This window comes from Emys orbicularis, chromosome 2 (genome assembly GCF_028017835.1).
Source record: "Emys orbicularis isolate rEmyOrb1 chromosome 2, rEmyOrb1.hap1, whole genome shotgun sequence".
Lineage (NCBI taxonomy): Eukaryota > Metazoa > Chordata > Testudines > Emydidae > Emys > Emys orbicularis.
The window spans coordinates 77,241,703-77,258,762 of NC_088684.1; the positions used below are offsets into that span (position 1 = coordinate 77,241,703).

The 17,060-nt window shown below is 43.7% G+C and overlaps 1 protein-coding gene across 1 annotated transcript; it reads right to left on the minus strand.

The window, feature by feature from the left end:
• Positions 1–13,732: 13,732 nt before the first annotated feature.
• CATSPERD (cation channel sperm associated auxiliary subunit delta) lies at positions 13,733–16,120 on the minus strand. Its single transcript, XM_065397692.1, has one exon. The coding sequence runs from the start codon at positions 16,118–16,120 to the stop codon at positions 13,733–13,735; it is 2,388 nt and encodes a 795-aa protein (XP_065253764.1).
• Between the last annotated feature and the right edge of the window lie 940 nt (positions 16,121–17,060).

Genomic DNA, 17,060 nt, shown 5'->3' on the forward strand with positions numbered 1-17,060 from the left:
AAATTGTTTGCCTCTGTTCTGTAGATGTCCACCAGTGAGGACCCACATGATGATTAAATTATTAAAGTTCAAATGCTAATTTAAATTGAACTTTATCTGCCGGTAGATTTCACAGTTTATGGCAATACTGTTCATTTTCAGACTGCCATGTTAAGCAGAAGAGTTGCAGCTTTCTTCTAAAATTAAAAAATAAATCATGCTAAGGTTACACAATTGAATAGAAAAGTTATTACAGGATACAAACTGGGGGTTCGGGGGGATCACCGTTGTCCTGATACATTAATGAATTGCCAGAGAATGCAATGCGAGTGCAAGCAGCTGCTGACAAAGGCAGTTCTTAAATGTTGGCAGTGCTCATTAGGAAACTATATTTCAGTATAAGCAGTGGGTATTGTTGCAGAGATGGTAACTTTTAGGTTCCGCAGCCGTGCCAGTTGCAGAATAACATTTTTGCCTGTTCATCTGTAAACTTAACCTCTTTTTTGGGCTACCACTTTTCTCTTTCTTTGATCAGCCATGGGTTTTTAATTGCAGTGTAGAAATACCCACAGAGTTTGAGAAGCGAGGTGGCCGTGTGCATGGATGTGACAGAATATACCCTGTGTTCACAGCCTACGTACTATTGTAATAATTTTGTACAAGGCATGTCTTGTAAGGTATCATTTGAAAAGTCATAATTAGCTCATCAGTATCGTCCTGATAAAATGTGTGGCAGCATTGTATGTAAGGTTATAACATTCCCCTGCATGGAGTTAACACATGTTCCAAACCCCACAGCCCTGCCCAAACGGAAGTTGGCAAACAGTTCTATCCTAAATAAAGGAATGTGTGTGCTGCTTAATTTGCATTTAAGCAGTAAACAGTCATCAAGCAGGAAGGGAAACACAGACAGCTCAAACAGGTGAGAAAAAGCCAGCAGGGAACATCCTTCCACATAGACCTTGTCGCCTAGTGCCCAGCTGGACATGTTTATCAAGAGGGGGACTGAAACTATAAAAAGGAGGGATAAACAACCCAAGGGTCAGCTCTCTCTCCCCCTGCCCATCACATTCATGGCACTTGAAGGACAAAGGAAGCATTTGTTAAACTCTGGGGAAGGGGTGCTGACCTATAAGGTTTGGTCAGTAAGACTGTTGAAAGCATGTGGTGAGAAACATTGCTTGAATCTGATATAGTTTAAGTATTAGTGAACGTCTTATCTTTTATTTTTCTTGTAATCATTTTTTACTCTTCTGCCTAGTTACTTGTACTTACTTCAAATTGCTCTGTAGTTAATAAACTGTTTTATCTAATCCAGCGTGTTTAAATTGAAGTGTCTGAATAACTATTTGAGATAATAAGATGACATATTATTCCCTTTAAGGATTAATGGACTTTAAATATTTGTACTATCTAGGGCCTGGTCTACACTAGGAGGTTATGTCGAATTTAGCAGCGTTAAATCGAATTAACCGTGCACCCGTCCACACAACGAAGCTATTTAGTTCGACATAGAGGTCTCTTTAAATCAATTTCTGTACTCCTCCCCGACGAGGGGAGTAGCGCTAAATTCGACATGGCCATGTCGAATTAGGCTAGGTGTGGATGGAATTCGACGCTAATAGCTCCGGGAGCTATCCCACAGTGCACCACTCTGTTGACGCTCTGGACAGCAGTCCGAGCTCAGATGCTCTGACCAGCCACACAGGAAAAGCCCTGGGAAAATTTGAATTCCTTTTCCTGTCTGGGCAGTTTGAATCTCATTTCCTGTTTGGACATCGTGGCGAGCTCAGCAGCACTGGCAACGATGCAGAGCTCTCCAGCAGAGGTGACCATGCAATCGCAGAATAGAAAGAGGGCCCCAGCATGGACTGATCAGGAAGTCTTGGATCTGATCGCTGTGTGGGGCGATGAGTCCGTGCTTTCGGAGCTGCGATCGAAAAAACGGAATGCGAAGATCTACGAGAAGATCTCCAAAGCCATGACGGAGAGAGGATACAGCCGGGATGCAACGCAGTGCCGCGTGAAAATCAAGGACCTGAGACAAGGCTACCAGAAGACCAAAGCGGCAAACGGACTGTCCGGATCCCAGCCCCAGACATGCTGTTTCTACGAGGCACTGAATTCCGTTCTAGGTGCGGCCGCCACCACTACCCCGCCACTGACCGTGGACTCTGACGATGGGGTATTGTCGACGGCCGCTTCCTCGGACATGTTTGCGGACAGGGAAGATGAGGAAGGAGATGAGGAGGACGAGGCAGTCGACAGCACTTACAAGGCTGATTTCCCCGACAGCCAGGATCTCTTCATCACCCTCACGGAGATCCCTTACCAACCCACCCAAGGCGTTAACCCTGACCCTGAATCAGGGGAAGGATCAGTCGGTAAGTGTTTTAAACATGTAAACATTTATTTTGATCAGAACAGGAATGGAATATTAACAATGGGTTTTTCATGATTACTTTGCCCTAGGCGCTTTACTTTTTAGTCCTTGCCAGTGCAACTACTGCAAAAGTATCTCAAAAAGTCCGGTTTTGCATGATTACTTTGCCCTAGGCGCTCTACTTTTTAGTCCTTGCCAGTGCAGCTACTGGAAAATTCTGTCAATATGTCCGGGGATAGAGCAGTAATCCTCCTGGGACATCTCCACGAAGCTCTCCTGGAGGTAATTTGAAAGCCTTTTTCATTAGGTTCCTGGGGAGAGCGGCCTTATTGCGTCCTCCATGGTAGGAAATTTTTCCGCACCAGGCTAGCAGCAAGTACTCCGGGATCAGTGCCTCGCACAGCATGGCCGCATACGGCCCTGGTTTTTGCTGGCATTCACGCAGCATGCGGTCTTTCTCGGTGTCCGAAATCCTCATCAGAGTGATATCACTCATGGTGACCTGCTTTAAATTAGGGGAATGTTAGTATTGGGACTGATTGCCTGTTCCTTTACATAACTGTAACCGGCGGTTTACAGCCACGCGGTGGAGGCGGGACAGGGGCAGTATACAGGGATCTTTCCCGGGGACAGCCGCGAGGGGGGTGGGACAGGGGCAGAGTTCATGCTGGCCGGATTGCCGGCAGCAGGAACTGGCCAACGCTAGGGGCATTGCTTTGAACGTGAAAGGAGGGCACTGCTATAAATTAAGCTTTCAGCAGCCAAAAGTCTACGGCTTACCACGTCAGCCTGTTACCCAAATTCCGCTGTCCTGTCCCGCTTGTCTGATCTGCACTGCAAGACCCCAGGCACTGAATGGGAAGGCCGAAAATTCGACCTTGTCCTGAGTGCGCATGTGATAGGTGCTGTGCATGGTCTTGTTCACAGAGAGAGACTATGTGCATTGTTCACAAAGATGTATCTTTGTGAGGAATTCACACCCTTTTTCCCATCCCACAGCTGCGAGTGTCTCCCGACCTACCCCGGCATCCCCCTCCCAGAGGCTGGTGCAGATTAGGTGCCGAAAGAGAAGGACACGGGACGAGATGTTCTCCGAACTTATGGGCTGCTCCCGAGCCGAGGCGGCACAGCAGACCCAGTGGTGGGAGAACATGTCGCAATACCAGCGATCACACAGCGAACGGGAGGACAGGTGGCGGCAGGAAGACCAGCAGGTGACTCAAACACTGCTTGGACTAATGAGGGAGCAAACGGACATGCTCCGGCGCCTTGTAGATGTTCTGCAGGACCGGAGGCAGGAGGACAGAGCCCCGCTGCAGTCTATCTCTAATTGCCCTCCCCCGCCACAAAGTCCCATCCCCCCCTCACCCAGAGTCCCAAGAAGGAGGGGCGGCAGGGGCCGTGAAAACAGTCACTCCACCCCTGCAGACTGCTCAAGTACCAGACGGCTCTCACTCCCAAAGTTCTGATAAGTCCTTTCCTTCACTCCAAAAGCACCTCACCCAAGCCCCCATCCCAGTGTCATCCCCTAACTGTGTAGTTGTTAATAAAAAATACATTTCTGTTAATTACTGTTTCCGTCAGGTTCTTTTAGAGGAGAGTGTGTTTGAAGGGGGGAAAGGGGGTTGGTAATTGGAGAGGACAGTCACCTTTACCAGGGTACAGACACGGGGGCAGGTTCAGCAGCAGGTCACACACACATTGCATTCACTAGGCACCCTGGTCAGTCTGGGAGGTGGTTTTCATGTTCTGTGTGTGGGGGCTATGTGAGTTTGTGGCGGGGAAGGGCGGTTACAGATCTTATGCAGCGGTCCTTAGCCTGGATGACAGAGCCACGCAGCAGGGGATCTGTAACCGTCCTCCCCCGCCACAAAGTCACATAGCCCCCACACACAGAGTCCCGAAAAGGAGGGGTGGCAGGCTCCGTTGGAACAACCAGTCCACCACTGCGGACCGCTCTAGGAGCAGGAGCCTGTCATTCCTTGAGTTTAGAAGCGTCCTTTCCATCACTACACCCGCTCCCCACCACAGTCTGCGTCCCAGTTTCAACCCTTTACCACGAAACCCTTAATAAAGAAAACGGCGTTAATGAACAAAGTTCCATTTATTTTATTTTTAAAGGTGTGTTGGAAGGGGGACAACGGGGTGAAGGGGGTATGTAACTGGAGAGGATAGTCAACATTAAGTGGGTAAAGAAACGGGGGCAGGTTCAGCTTCTCTTTAAACAAACTTAATAGTCACAGGTTACCCTGCTCACTGAGGAACCTAGCTTTCAAAGCCTCCCGGATGCACAGCGCGTCCCGCTGGGCTCTTCTAATCGCCCGGCTGTCTGGCTGGGCGTAATCAGCAGCCAGGCGATGTGCCTCAACCTCCCACCCCGCCATAAACGTCTCCCCCTTGCTCTCACAGAGATTGTGGAGCACACAGCAAGCTGCAATAACAATGGGGATATTGGTTTCGCTGAGATCACAGCGAGTCAGTAAGGTTCTCCATCTCCCCTTGAGACGGCCAAAAGCACACTCCACCACCATTCTGCACTTGCTCAGCTGGTAGTTGAAGAGTTCTTTTTCACTGTCCAGGGCGCCTGTATAGGGTTTCATGAGCCAGGGCATTAGTGGGTAGGCTGGGTCCCCGAGGATCACTATAGGCATCTCCACATCCCCAAGAGTTATTTTGTGGTCCGGGAAGTAAATACCTTCCTGCAGCCGTCTAAACAGGCCAGAGTTCCTGAAAACACGAGCGTCATGAACCTTGCCCGGCCATCCGACGTTGATGTTGGTAAAACGTCCCCTATGGTCCACCAGTGCTTGCAGCACCATTGAAAAGTAGCCCTTTCTGTTAATGTACTGGCTGGCCTGGTGGTCTGGTCCCAGGATAGGGATGTGAGTTCCATCTATAGCCCCACCACAGTTTGGGAATCCCATCGCGGCGAAGCCATCTATGATGACCTGCACGTTTCCCAGGGTCACTACCTTTGAGAGCAGTAGCTCAATGATTGCGTTGGCTACTTGCATCACAGCAACCCCCACGGTAGATTTGCCCACGCCAAAGTGGTTCGCGACTGACCGGTAGCTGTCTGGCGTTGCAAGCTTCCAGAGGGTTATGGCCACTCGCTTCTGGACAGTCAGGGCTGCTCGCATCCGGGTGTCCTCTCGCTTCAGGGCAGGGGACAGCAACTCACAAAGTTCCAGGAAAGTCTCCTTACGCATGCGAAAGTTTCGCAGCCACTGTGATTCATCCCAGACCTGCAGCACTATGCGGTCCCACCAGTCCGTGCTTGTTTCCCGGGCCCAGAATCGCCGTTCCACAGCATCAACATGACCCATTGCCACCATGATGTCCACGGCGCGGGGTCCCGTGCTTTGCGAGAGGTCTGTGCCACTCTCAGACTTAATGTCCTCACCACGCTGCTGTAGCCTCTTCGCCCGATTTCTCAGCATCTACCTCTGAAAAAGGTGGATGATAAGGTGCGAGGTGTTGACAACGGCTATAACTGCAGCGATGATCGCAGCGGGCTCCATGCTCGTGGTGCTGTGGCGTCCGCGCTGTCACTCACCAGAAAAGTGCGCGAACTGATTGCCCCCCGGCGCTTTCAGGGAGGGAGGGCGGGAGTGACGGTTGAATGACGACAGTTACCCAAAACCACCCTCGACACATTTTTTTCCCCAGCAGGCATTGGGGGCTCGACCCAGAATTCCAATGGGCAGCGGGACTGCGGGAACTGTGGGATAGCTGCCCGCAGTGCACCACTTCCAATGTCGACGCTTGCCCCGTTAGTGTGGACTCACAAAGTCGAATTACTGTTCTTAGTGTGGATACACACGTTCGACTTTGTAATATCGGTTCCACTAATTCGATTTTAAGTAAAATCGAACTACTCTCGTAGTGTAGACATACCCTAGGAGAGGGCTGGACAGTACAGGACATACATTTCTGGGGGAAATCTGAGACTGGGGTGTGTGTTGGGGTCACCCTGCAGTATAACCAAGACTAGTGAGAGCCAGACTGTAACCAAGAGTGGCTGGCAGGCTGCAATTATACACAGACACTCAGGGTCTGGCTTGCATGCTGGAAGGCTGATTGTGAGTGGCCCAGGTAGGAGCTGCTTCAGCAAGGCATTGTAAGGCCCCCAAGGTTGCAGGGCAGGAGTGACACAGCCCCTCACTGATCTGGATTGCAGCCCGGTATGTGTCAATGGATTAATTCTGAGTATTCAACAAAACTAAGGGTTTTTTTGGGGTGGGGAGGAGTTGTGGAAAAGTTTAAATTACAGTAAGAGTATCTTAAATTAGAAAGTCGTCTGGTCTCTCTAAAAATACATTGGGCTTTTTTCCTTGGAGATTTATATTAAAAATTGCTTTTAACTTGAGACCGTGTTTTGGATATCAGCCTGCAGTCAATTGTTACAGCCAAGTTGTAAATTTTCTCCGAATAGATATGATGAAAATAGATAACAAAAATTCCAAGAGGACTTGAAAGTTATATATTAAAGTATTGCTTAATACCTATTTAGTTGTCCTAGTTTTTACTTAATTAGGAAGTCAATATTTGTCAAAATCCAGAGTTAAAACTTCATCTGCATCAGATGCATCTGTGACTGTGCAGGTGAAATCCTTATCAATTATTAAGTGAATAAGTCTGTAGAAATTCTTACTTGCGTGCTGTCTAATAATTATAGATATGAGTAGCTCTCACCAGACGGAGGAAGGTAACAATTAAGCAGACACTTAAGGCTAGGTTTTGTTTCAGTTACACTGGTGTAAGTTGTCAAATTTTTGCGGGTGGTTGGGACCACAACCATCTTCAGCCCTTCTTTGTACATACAACAGATACTGCTAACTAAAGATTCCAAACCTGTGTGTGTGTAATTCCCAAGTGCATAGATCTGTATAGGAAATTATCAGATAGGAAAGAGTCAGTTACTATGGTAAATAACAGGGCTTTATATAGCTCTTCCTTTACCAGATAATTTACAGTAATGTCAGCTGAGCAAAGCGGCAAACTTGTGTGAATTCACACTAAAGGTTCTAACACGAACTTTGTGGGATCCTGCAAACCAAACAGTGGGGAAATAATTATTTTCTTAGCTGAGAACTCTTCATCCCAATGCATATCAATTAGGCTTTTTAAGAACATAGATGCCAGCTTAAAGGAATTTTGATCAGAAGATGGCTAATAGTATTCAGTGTTACAGAACTGAATTTCAATGCAGCTAGCTTTCATCAATAGCATCCCTATAAAAACAAAGCTTTTCACACATTCTTCGGTCTTCATTTTAATCTGTGTGATTAAGATAAAAGAATAGTAAACAATTTGTTAAATGTTGCTTGAAATTTTGAGAAAATTCCAAGAGAAATAAAAAGTGATTGGTGTCCGTTATTTCTTGTTTGCTTTCAAAGCTATCTTGAGTTTTTGATAGTACCAAACAAGCATGTGTGGCATAATGAATTGAGTTAAAGGCCCAGAAATCAAATACTTCAGGGAAATTCCTAAGTAAATATTTCTGAATAATAGGAATCTAGCCAATGGCCCATATTGATAGACAGCATGGTTTTCGAAGTTGGATTGACATTCACTGGTCTGTAATGCTGAAATGAGAGTAAACAAAATTCCTTGGCCAGTTTCCTCAGAATAGACTAAAACTTGATCAAAGTGAAAATGTATTGAGTTTTGAAGTCGGTGCTTTAGTTTAAAATGCACTGTCAAATGGCAAATCCAGAGCTTTCGTGAATTTTGCTGTAGGGCAGCTTTTAAATGGCTCAATTTGTTTATGAAGTGTAAAGAAAATAGCTTTTTCTTTCCAAGCTTTAGACATTCTGGTTAGAGGGACAAAAGGATTAACTAATTGTAAAGACAAAAAATCTCATTCTGAGATGTGGAAAAATAATTTTGGAGTGTTAAACCACTACTGATAGTAATCCACTATCCTTGTGATTCTGTATGCTAGGAATCATTCAGTTAGAGGGGATTTTCCCCCAATGTGATCTCTTTTCAAATAACCTACTGTTGCATCTAAAATAGAGGGATTGTGGGAAGAACTCCCTTAAGTAATTTACACAGGCAACATAAGGGTTTGGTAACAGGATAAGCAAGTTCTGTTTACTCTTTAGAGAGAAGCTGTTAGTTCCTTTGTTACAACTGGTTTACGACTAAAAGTTTTTCTTGCTGCCCTACTTATTTTCCCTTGCTTTTAAAATTCTCCAATGATTTTAATTAAAGTTGCCTTAGACTTTCAAATTTGGTACACTTGCATCACTTAGGTCTTCACTTAGTTAAGTTAGGTTTTCTAAGTCCTGAGAACTCCTAATATGGATGTTCTTTCTCTTTCTTATGTATATATTTTCCAAGATACAGAGAAACAAAAAACTCCAAAAAGTATTATGGTAAGCTGCAGTTAAGGTTGAAGGGTAAAAAAACCATAAGAACATTGTAATTATTCCAAGAGAAGCATTACAAACCCAGGCAAAATTAATTTTTTAAATTTAAAATATAATAAGGTATGGAAAAACACAAGGCATCTAAATGACCTTAACTATGGCCTGTAGTTATATTGCAAGTGGGGAAAAGCACCATTTTATTTTTTTAATTTTAATTTTTTTTGTATATTTTCAGCAGTATCCATTTTGGGTCTTTAAACACTAAAATACCAACATAATTGTATGGTTATTGTATGGTGTCACTATCAGGCAGAGTTAAGATTATTTGGGTGCCGAAATGTGTATTACCATACCTTAACACATCTGTATTTCATTTAAGATTAACCCTAATGCTGAATTTGTAATTTTTTTTGATTTTCTATTCTTGAAAAACAACCCTCTCCCTCCCCCCCCAAAGAAACAGAAACAACCAACCCAGAAAGAAAAGGAAAAAAAATACCTCACACCAAGCAAACAAAAACAACCCGGCAACCTGGGAAATTCCATGCAAAACACTGGTGAGAATGTTAAGTTGCACAATTAAGCTCTCAAAAGTCCAGAAATGCCAAAGTGGAAGTTGCATGCCTAAGCTTAACTTTGCTCTGGGTATATGCATTACAATACAGTCCTTAATGAATTTCTCAAATACAACATAGCATATGTTTTGTTCTTTTGTGACAGTGCTTATATTATTTTTGAACTTAATGTCATCTTACGTTAAGTACAAAGTTGTTGCTATTATAAATCTGACACTAGAACACAATGGATGTCCATGCTATAATTACTATATCCTCATATCATCATAATGGTAATCGAATTGTGTACTGATGAAAAATTTCCTTGATTCTTTGGATTCCCCCCTGGGGAAGTGGATTTATAATAAAATTCTGTTTCACAGTAGGGAGTGGTGAAAATAGTGTGAGTCAAAAATAATTGTTTAGACTTCACTTTGGTTCAGTTATTTAGATTATTGGCTTCAGAGACATTTTGAAACTAATTTTAGATCCTGGAGAAGATACTTATGAATACTTACTTTATTTTTTATTTGTAGTTTGGCATTGCCTGTTATGTTTGTGTAGTATGGCCACAATTTCACTTAGCCTTAACCTGCTCCTGTTAAAGTAGATGAGATTTAACAGATATTGGGGCATGCTCTACTTCACTACCGCTGACCTCAAGGGTAAGAAAATGGGAGAGCTATGGCAGGTCAGCCAGTCTTGTGCTAAGAAGCATAGGACTCATGAGTGAGAATCCTCCATGGGTAGCACAGTATGTTTAGCGAAAAAGTATAACCAAGAGTAACATTTGGTGCAATTGGATGAAAGATTCTGGAATCTTTACTGAATATTTTAAGCCTTACATATCCAATAATATGAAACAGGTTCAACTGAATGTGGGTCAGAATGGCTGCGATGTTAAGGAAAGTTAGTGTAACTGAAAATGGATGGAGCTAAATGGCCTTCATTATACGGTTACCAATTCCTTTCTGTTTACCTGTAACTTTTACACTGGTCCCAATAGTTCAGCCAGCTTGTCCAATAATTGCATACTCTCATACGTCCCTCAGAGGAGGTTTTTCTTCTTCCTGGCTTTGGAGTTTGTAGTTTTCTTATTCACATGCAGAGTGAATTGGGATAATATTCCACACATTATTTTGCCATTTGAATTTGTCTAGAAACTGTTGTGTGGTAACCAGGGGGTTTTATATAGCAAATAAGGTTTTGGGGGCAAATCCATCGTGGAGCTATGACAGTTTACTTCAGCTATTGGTCAGCCCTTGATCCTTCTAAAGAGCTTATGACCTAAACTGATCACAAAACAGGACTCTCAGAGAAGATAATCACCCATCGGGAATAGAGGAGAGAATATAGAGTCAGGTTATGGGTTAGGTCAGTGGTCCCCAACCTTTTTGTGGCCAGTAGCACATTCATGTTTTCAGAAGAGTGTGGCGGGTGCCAACAATTTTTCAAGGCTTATTTTGTATTTGTACATTAAACAATACGAAAAACATCATATTTAATATTACATAATATATGAATCCAGAGAGAAGCCGGAGAGAAGCCATGAGGACAGAGAACACCAGCGCCCGCAGCCTGAGTTCTCTGTCCCCGTCAGGCGCGGGGCCTCAGCTTCTCTCCCCTGCTGGGCACTGTGTTGGGGACCACTGGGTTAGGTGGTGCACAATATGCAACATGTTATTTCTTAGTTTGCTTTCAAAGTATGTGGTAAGGGAAGGATTTTTGAGGAAGGAGTTGAAAGAGCAGGAGGTTGTCAGGTGTACAGGATCAAAGGGAACATTCTAGGTTTGGGGCAGGGGAGGTGAAAACAGAGGTACTTGTGGAGGGGAAAAGTGAAAAAAAAACAAAAAAACGGCACGGAGGGAGGCAAAAGTGGCAGAGCACATGGCCTGAACAGAGGAGTGGTAGGAAAAATGAGAGTTGTAGACAAGGGCAGAGTTGGGAGGAGCCTTGCAAGCAAAAATGAAGGGGTTAAAATGATTAAAAGGATATAAAACTAGTAAAGAGATGTGTCAAGATGGTTGATGTAGTCAGAGGAGTGGGTGAGGGAAATGAATTTGGTGGCATTTTGAATAGACTGGAGGGGAGCAAGGTGACTATTGAGAAGATGGTTACTCTATCCTAGGTGGAGATTATCAAGGGACAGTTGTGGGATTTGACAGTAGAGTTGAAAAGTAATGGATGGGTTCTGAAAAAATGTTGTACACCAAAAAGATGTAGAATTTAGCAACAGTCTGAATGTGAGAGGTAAAGGAAAGAGAGAGCCCAGTAGGGCAAGTCTGAAGATCAGAATTGTATTCATAATAAATTGTTTAAAAATCTGTTTGCCAGAATATCAAACATCCATTTACCTGTTATCCAATAGCTGATGCATAATTGCCTCCAAGGTAGCTATTGATTGGTTATCGTTGACTTAGAAGTGATTAAATCTTGGACTTGTAAGTAGGTTTGTGCTGGTTATTAAAATAAGCTTGGTTCTACATCATTTAAGGATAATCAAATGTGTTTGATTAATCTTATGCAATCATTTGATTCTGCCAGTTTATTTAAAGGGATACCTCACAAAATATGTCAACATTTTTTCATCAATCCAGAGAGAGGTTGTATTTTGTGCTTTCATTATCATATTCGCCTTCTGGGAGGGGAGGTCTTAATTCCTGCCCTTACTGCATCCTATTGATTTAGTTTTGTGACACAATTTTGCCACTTCTTGCAGTCTGTGGAGTCCTTTTTTCTTGTGTTTTTTTTTTTTCTCGATTACCTTTCCAACAACAGGTGAAAACTCAGCCCAACAGAACACCTTCCTTCCTTCACTTGCCAACACACTGAGTCTCTTCCAGGTTGTTGATCTAAACAGCTAGATTCCCAGCATGGAAACCATGACAGGGATGGATTTTACAGAAGTGGTAATCATGAGGGAACTCACTTTTAACTATTCAACTTGCATTCCACAGTCACAGAACAAACTATTACCATTTTTGTAAACTGACAATTTTTTATTTTTAAATCTAAACATCCATATAATATGCAGGTAAAAAAAGCAAAAGTTCTCTTTATAAGCATAACACTTCTAAAGCACCTTATTTGAAGAAACTATATTGTTTCTTCACTTGCTCTATGCCTAATAAATACAAGAAATCCACAAATGAGCCCTCAGTTAACAACAAATAAAAATGAACAATTTTACCACAAAGATGTAAAGACAGTTGTCTAAAATACTTTTGCTATATTAAAATGTTAATTAACATCAAAATACTTTTTCTATAGTCAAGACCATATGAAATGTGTAGACAAAAACCCAGTTTGTTTCTTAAATGATGAATGTCGTGGTTTTTGGTTTGTTTCTGTTGCATGCCACTGTCGTGTTAGCCCATACATTGTACCTACCAGTGAAGTTTTTTTTTTAAAAATCTATTAATACAGATTTGAAAGGTCCTTGCAAGTGTAAGTGTGTGTGTGTGTGTGTGTGCGGGGGGGAAGAGGGATGAGAATCTCAATGGTGAAGAGTATGAATTGATTATGGCAGTGGACCACAACAAAGTTTCATGGTACATACATTAAATAGGTAATACTTGGTTGACCACATAACACAACAGGAAACCCAGGGGCCACATTCTGCAACCTTTATTCATGTTAAATTGTATATACTCAGGCTAGTAATCCCATTGAAGCCAAGTGCTATTCAACCTCAATAATGTTTTCAGAATCCATTCAATTCTCTCATATTGGAAAATAATTGTATTTCACTGTTTTGATGGAGAGTTCTTTAGAACCCAATAGAAATGTCAGTATTCTGCCATCCAGCAAATGAAATGGAATCGGATATAAACTAAAATTAATATTGCAAATGGTGGGAGAGGAGGAAAATCACAACAGGAATACAAACTAGAGGAAACAGAGGAATCTCTTGGATTTCCATTGACATACTGTCCATCGAACAAGCACTAGCCATGCTCCAAGGATATCCTTATTCTTTTTTGAGGAAAGGGTCAGCTGGATTAGAACATCCAGCTCTTGAATAGGTTAATATAATTGACTACATCAACAAAAGGTGACACACTTAAAAGCAATATATTAGCAATAAAATAGCAGGCAGTAAGGATTGTTCACATAAGCCAAGAGACGGAAGATTACTGCATGAAAATGAGAAAAAGAATTGGGGAAGATAAATTAGTATGTTAAACTAGATCTAAGGGAACATCCACCCTTTAAAGATCTAATAGCTTGGAGTACGAACATCACCCCTCCAACATCTATAAAGTTAGAAAACATACAACAGTTCCTTTTATCATTTCCTCTTTCATACATAGGCATTCCTTATTTTAATCAGCCTGCCTCAATTGGGCTTATTTAATAAAAAACTAGCCTATGAGAATTCTTAACGCTACCCCCATTAATTTCCCTGAACACCATACTAGGTTTCTAAATGATTATGCTCAAAATACTTTAACTTTTGGGGATTTTTTCATAAGTGATAGTTTATGTAAGAAATATCCCATCAAAATTGCAATCAGAATGATAGTCAGAAAAGTTGTCAGCATTGTCCAAGCATATATGTAAGACTTTGGGAGGGCACCAGTGACATATACACTGACCGTTGCAGACAATTCACAGTAACTATATAATTTGTCCACCACAATGGCTTTAAAGATATAAAAGCCATTATAGTGGGAAAAAATGATCTTGTTCTTTTCATTTTGACCAAGAATTTGATACTTGGCTGAGAGTGATACTAATTTAGGTCCATTGTGGTTCTTACAGCTTTCATAGTTCATTCTGCTCCATGCAGTGTGTGGATTTGGAGAATCTTGCTTTTGTATCAAAGCAGTCCAATTCTGAGGTTGAGAGATACAATTGGCTTCAGCAGCTGTCAAGAGATAATCATAATTATACATTCCATTGACTTCAAACACCACAAAGTCAGCAGCAACATACTCCACAAATGCATCATTTTCCCACAGTTCAAGGATTGGCAGCCAAGGAGTATCATAATACAGCAGAAGAGGACATCCCAGGTTATTATACTCGTATAGAACTTCAAGATCACTTTGACCTAACTGTGGTGTGGCAAGAAAATGGGGGTCATATAAATTGTGGCTGATAGTATAAGTGAAGTTATCTTGCAGCGTGCCTTGATTAAACAGGCCTTTGCTGCATGCTGTTGTGTTTTTAAAAACTTTAATGTGTTTAGTAGGTGGGCAACCTACGTTGATAAGTGCAGACAAAGGATGCATATCAATGCAGCTGGGGCCTTTGTTGGGGATGTCCACAGTAAGGGTAGACATCCCGCCAGAGAGGAAGGTGTCACTGAAATGAGGTTCTGCCATGCCAGAGAAGCACTGCTGCAGCATCTGCATGTGCAAGCTGTACTTGGTGTTCCCGTCATATGTGTACCCATCCTCTGTTATATATGCCTGGAACCCTAGCACATGGGGGTTGCTCACAGTCACCATTGGAAAAGCCCCAGTGCCCGGCTTTGGCACAAACGTGGCACTAAAGTTCAGCTTCTGGTGCATGTCGATATAATGGATTTTGTTGTGGAAATGGCCCTTGAGGATCTCAACTGGGCAGTCTTGCAGAGGTGGCCAAAGCTCCATGAGCAGCAACTGTATGTTCAAGGTGCATTTCTGGAAGTTATAGGCCCAGGAATTATTGGTAGGTTCAGGGCTCAACATGGTGAGCATCCCTACTTTGTCAAACATCAGCACAGCATTGCACAGGCCTTTCTCGCTGCTGTTGCGCTCTCTAACCTGCACGATAGTTGTGGAGACCATGTCTAGGCTGCCATGGAAGAGCTGATGGTCCCGGGTCAGGACTGCAATCTCAGTGTTGCTGGTGGCCACATGGCAGAGGCCACCACCAGGGAAAGGAGGGGAGGTTCTGGAAAACACCTTTGTCTGCACAGTCACTGGCTCCACAAGCAAGCCATTATTGGAGGAGATCAGCAGAGTGTCTTTGGTCCAGAGGATAGTGAAGCCCCACAGGAAAGGGTTCTGGATACCCCGGACATCAGGACCCCCTGTGGACTTCAGGTGGAAGCCCATGGAGATGTGGCTGTACATGTGGCTCATGTTGCCCCCGGTGTATGAGAAATAGGCTCCTTCTCCTTTCCCTTCCCCATCACTGTGGGTGCGGTTGATGAGCAACCCAGTCTGGGAGAGGGAAACAAAATTGTAGACACCAAGCAGCACCCCTTGCAGTTCTGGGCTCAGCTTCAGAGCGGTGAACGTGTAGCCCCCATTCTCTGACAGGAAGATGTCTCTTTCGGAGGCTGAATGCCCAGTCTCATAGGCAAAAATAGTCAGACTGATGTCCTGGCAGGCTGGGTCCTGCCCTGGGTAGCAGCAGTGGGTGTTGGAGAGCTCAGTGACCAAGGAATCGATCCCCTGTACTGGAAGCCATTCCTCCTCCCCAGCTATGAAGAAGTAGAGATAGACCCATCCATTTATCACCATTACTAACTGATCCTTCTTCACAAAGGCTGCAGCACTGACTGAGGCATTTGGGGTCTGTAGCTCAGAAGGGATGGTCAGTGGCAGGAGGCTGGTTTCAAATCCATCTGTGCTGAGGAAAACCTTTTGTCCCAGGTACAGGGCTGGACTGGGGCGTCCCCAAGGGTCACCATCATTACATGGGTACTGTAGAAGGGAAGGTTCAGTGCGGGTGAAACTCAGGACAGTGCCTGACACCTTGTCCCGGGCACTGAAGGACCGACCTGAGTACACTAGCCTCTCATTAGTGCATGACCAGGAAGCAATGCTTCCCATTGCAAAACACAGCCACAGCCAGAGTTCAGTTAGTGAGACTGGATAGGAGTGGGGCATTTGTTGTGTTATCAGAATATCTCCTCCTACCAACTTAGGCTGGAGGTTGATACCTCATGCTCCTTGTGGACAACAGCTCAAAATGGCTCCTGGCTCTGCTCCCTCCCTGCTGTAAAATACAAGGAAGTTCCGAGAGGCAGTTGGTGGCTCGGCTGGGCTATGGGTTGTGTGTGGCTGTTGTTCTGAGTGTTTCCTATACAGTCTCTGTCATGTGTAAATGATGTCTGAGGCTTGCAGTTTTGTGGCTGATTCTACACTACCAACACTGGCCCCTTCTGCTAGATTTACCTCACATTTGCTCCACCCCATTGGGCAACAGCCCTAGTAGTCAGTTGTGCCTAATGTTAATTTTCTATAGGGTTTGGTACTTGTCACTGGTGCTCATGATCATAGAATCACAGCAACTATGGACAATGCCCCCCACCAGTAATTTCTTGAGTCTCATTCCTTCCCAAGGGGCAACAACCCATAATGACCCTAATGAGCAATGACCCCCAGAGGCTAGTAGCACTGCATTCACCTCAACTGTGCTTCTCTAATCCCTTTGGCACCGTGCCTGGTTTGGGTCACATCTGAAAATGCCAAATTCAGGACAGACTGTAGGAAACAAGGCAGACACCCCAAAACTGGTGGTTTATTCTATCATTAGAGGTCACCAAGCCAGTAACAAAAGTGACCTACTGCATCACTAAACTAGTTAACAAGGAGCCAAAACAGTCACCTATAGGCAATCCAGCCCCATCACTACCCAGACAACTGGACCTTTGTGACGTAAGGTTATTAAAACCAAAAGCACCACATGTAAGGTTTTTCCAGTTCCAGAGAACCAGCCACACACCCCAGGTCAATCTATAGTTCAGATCTTACCAAATACCATGCTGCAGCCTAAACTAAACATTGTTTAATAAAAAAGAAAAGAAGAGAGTTATTAATTGGTTCA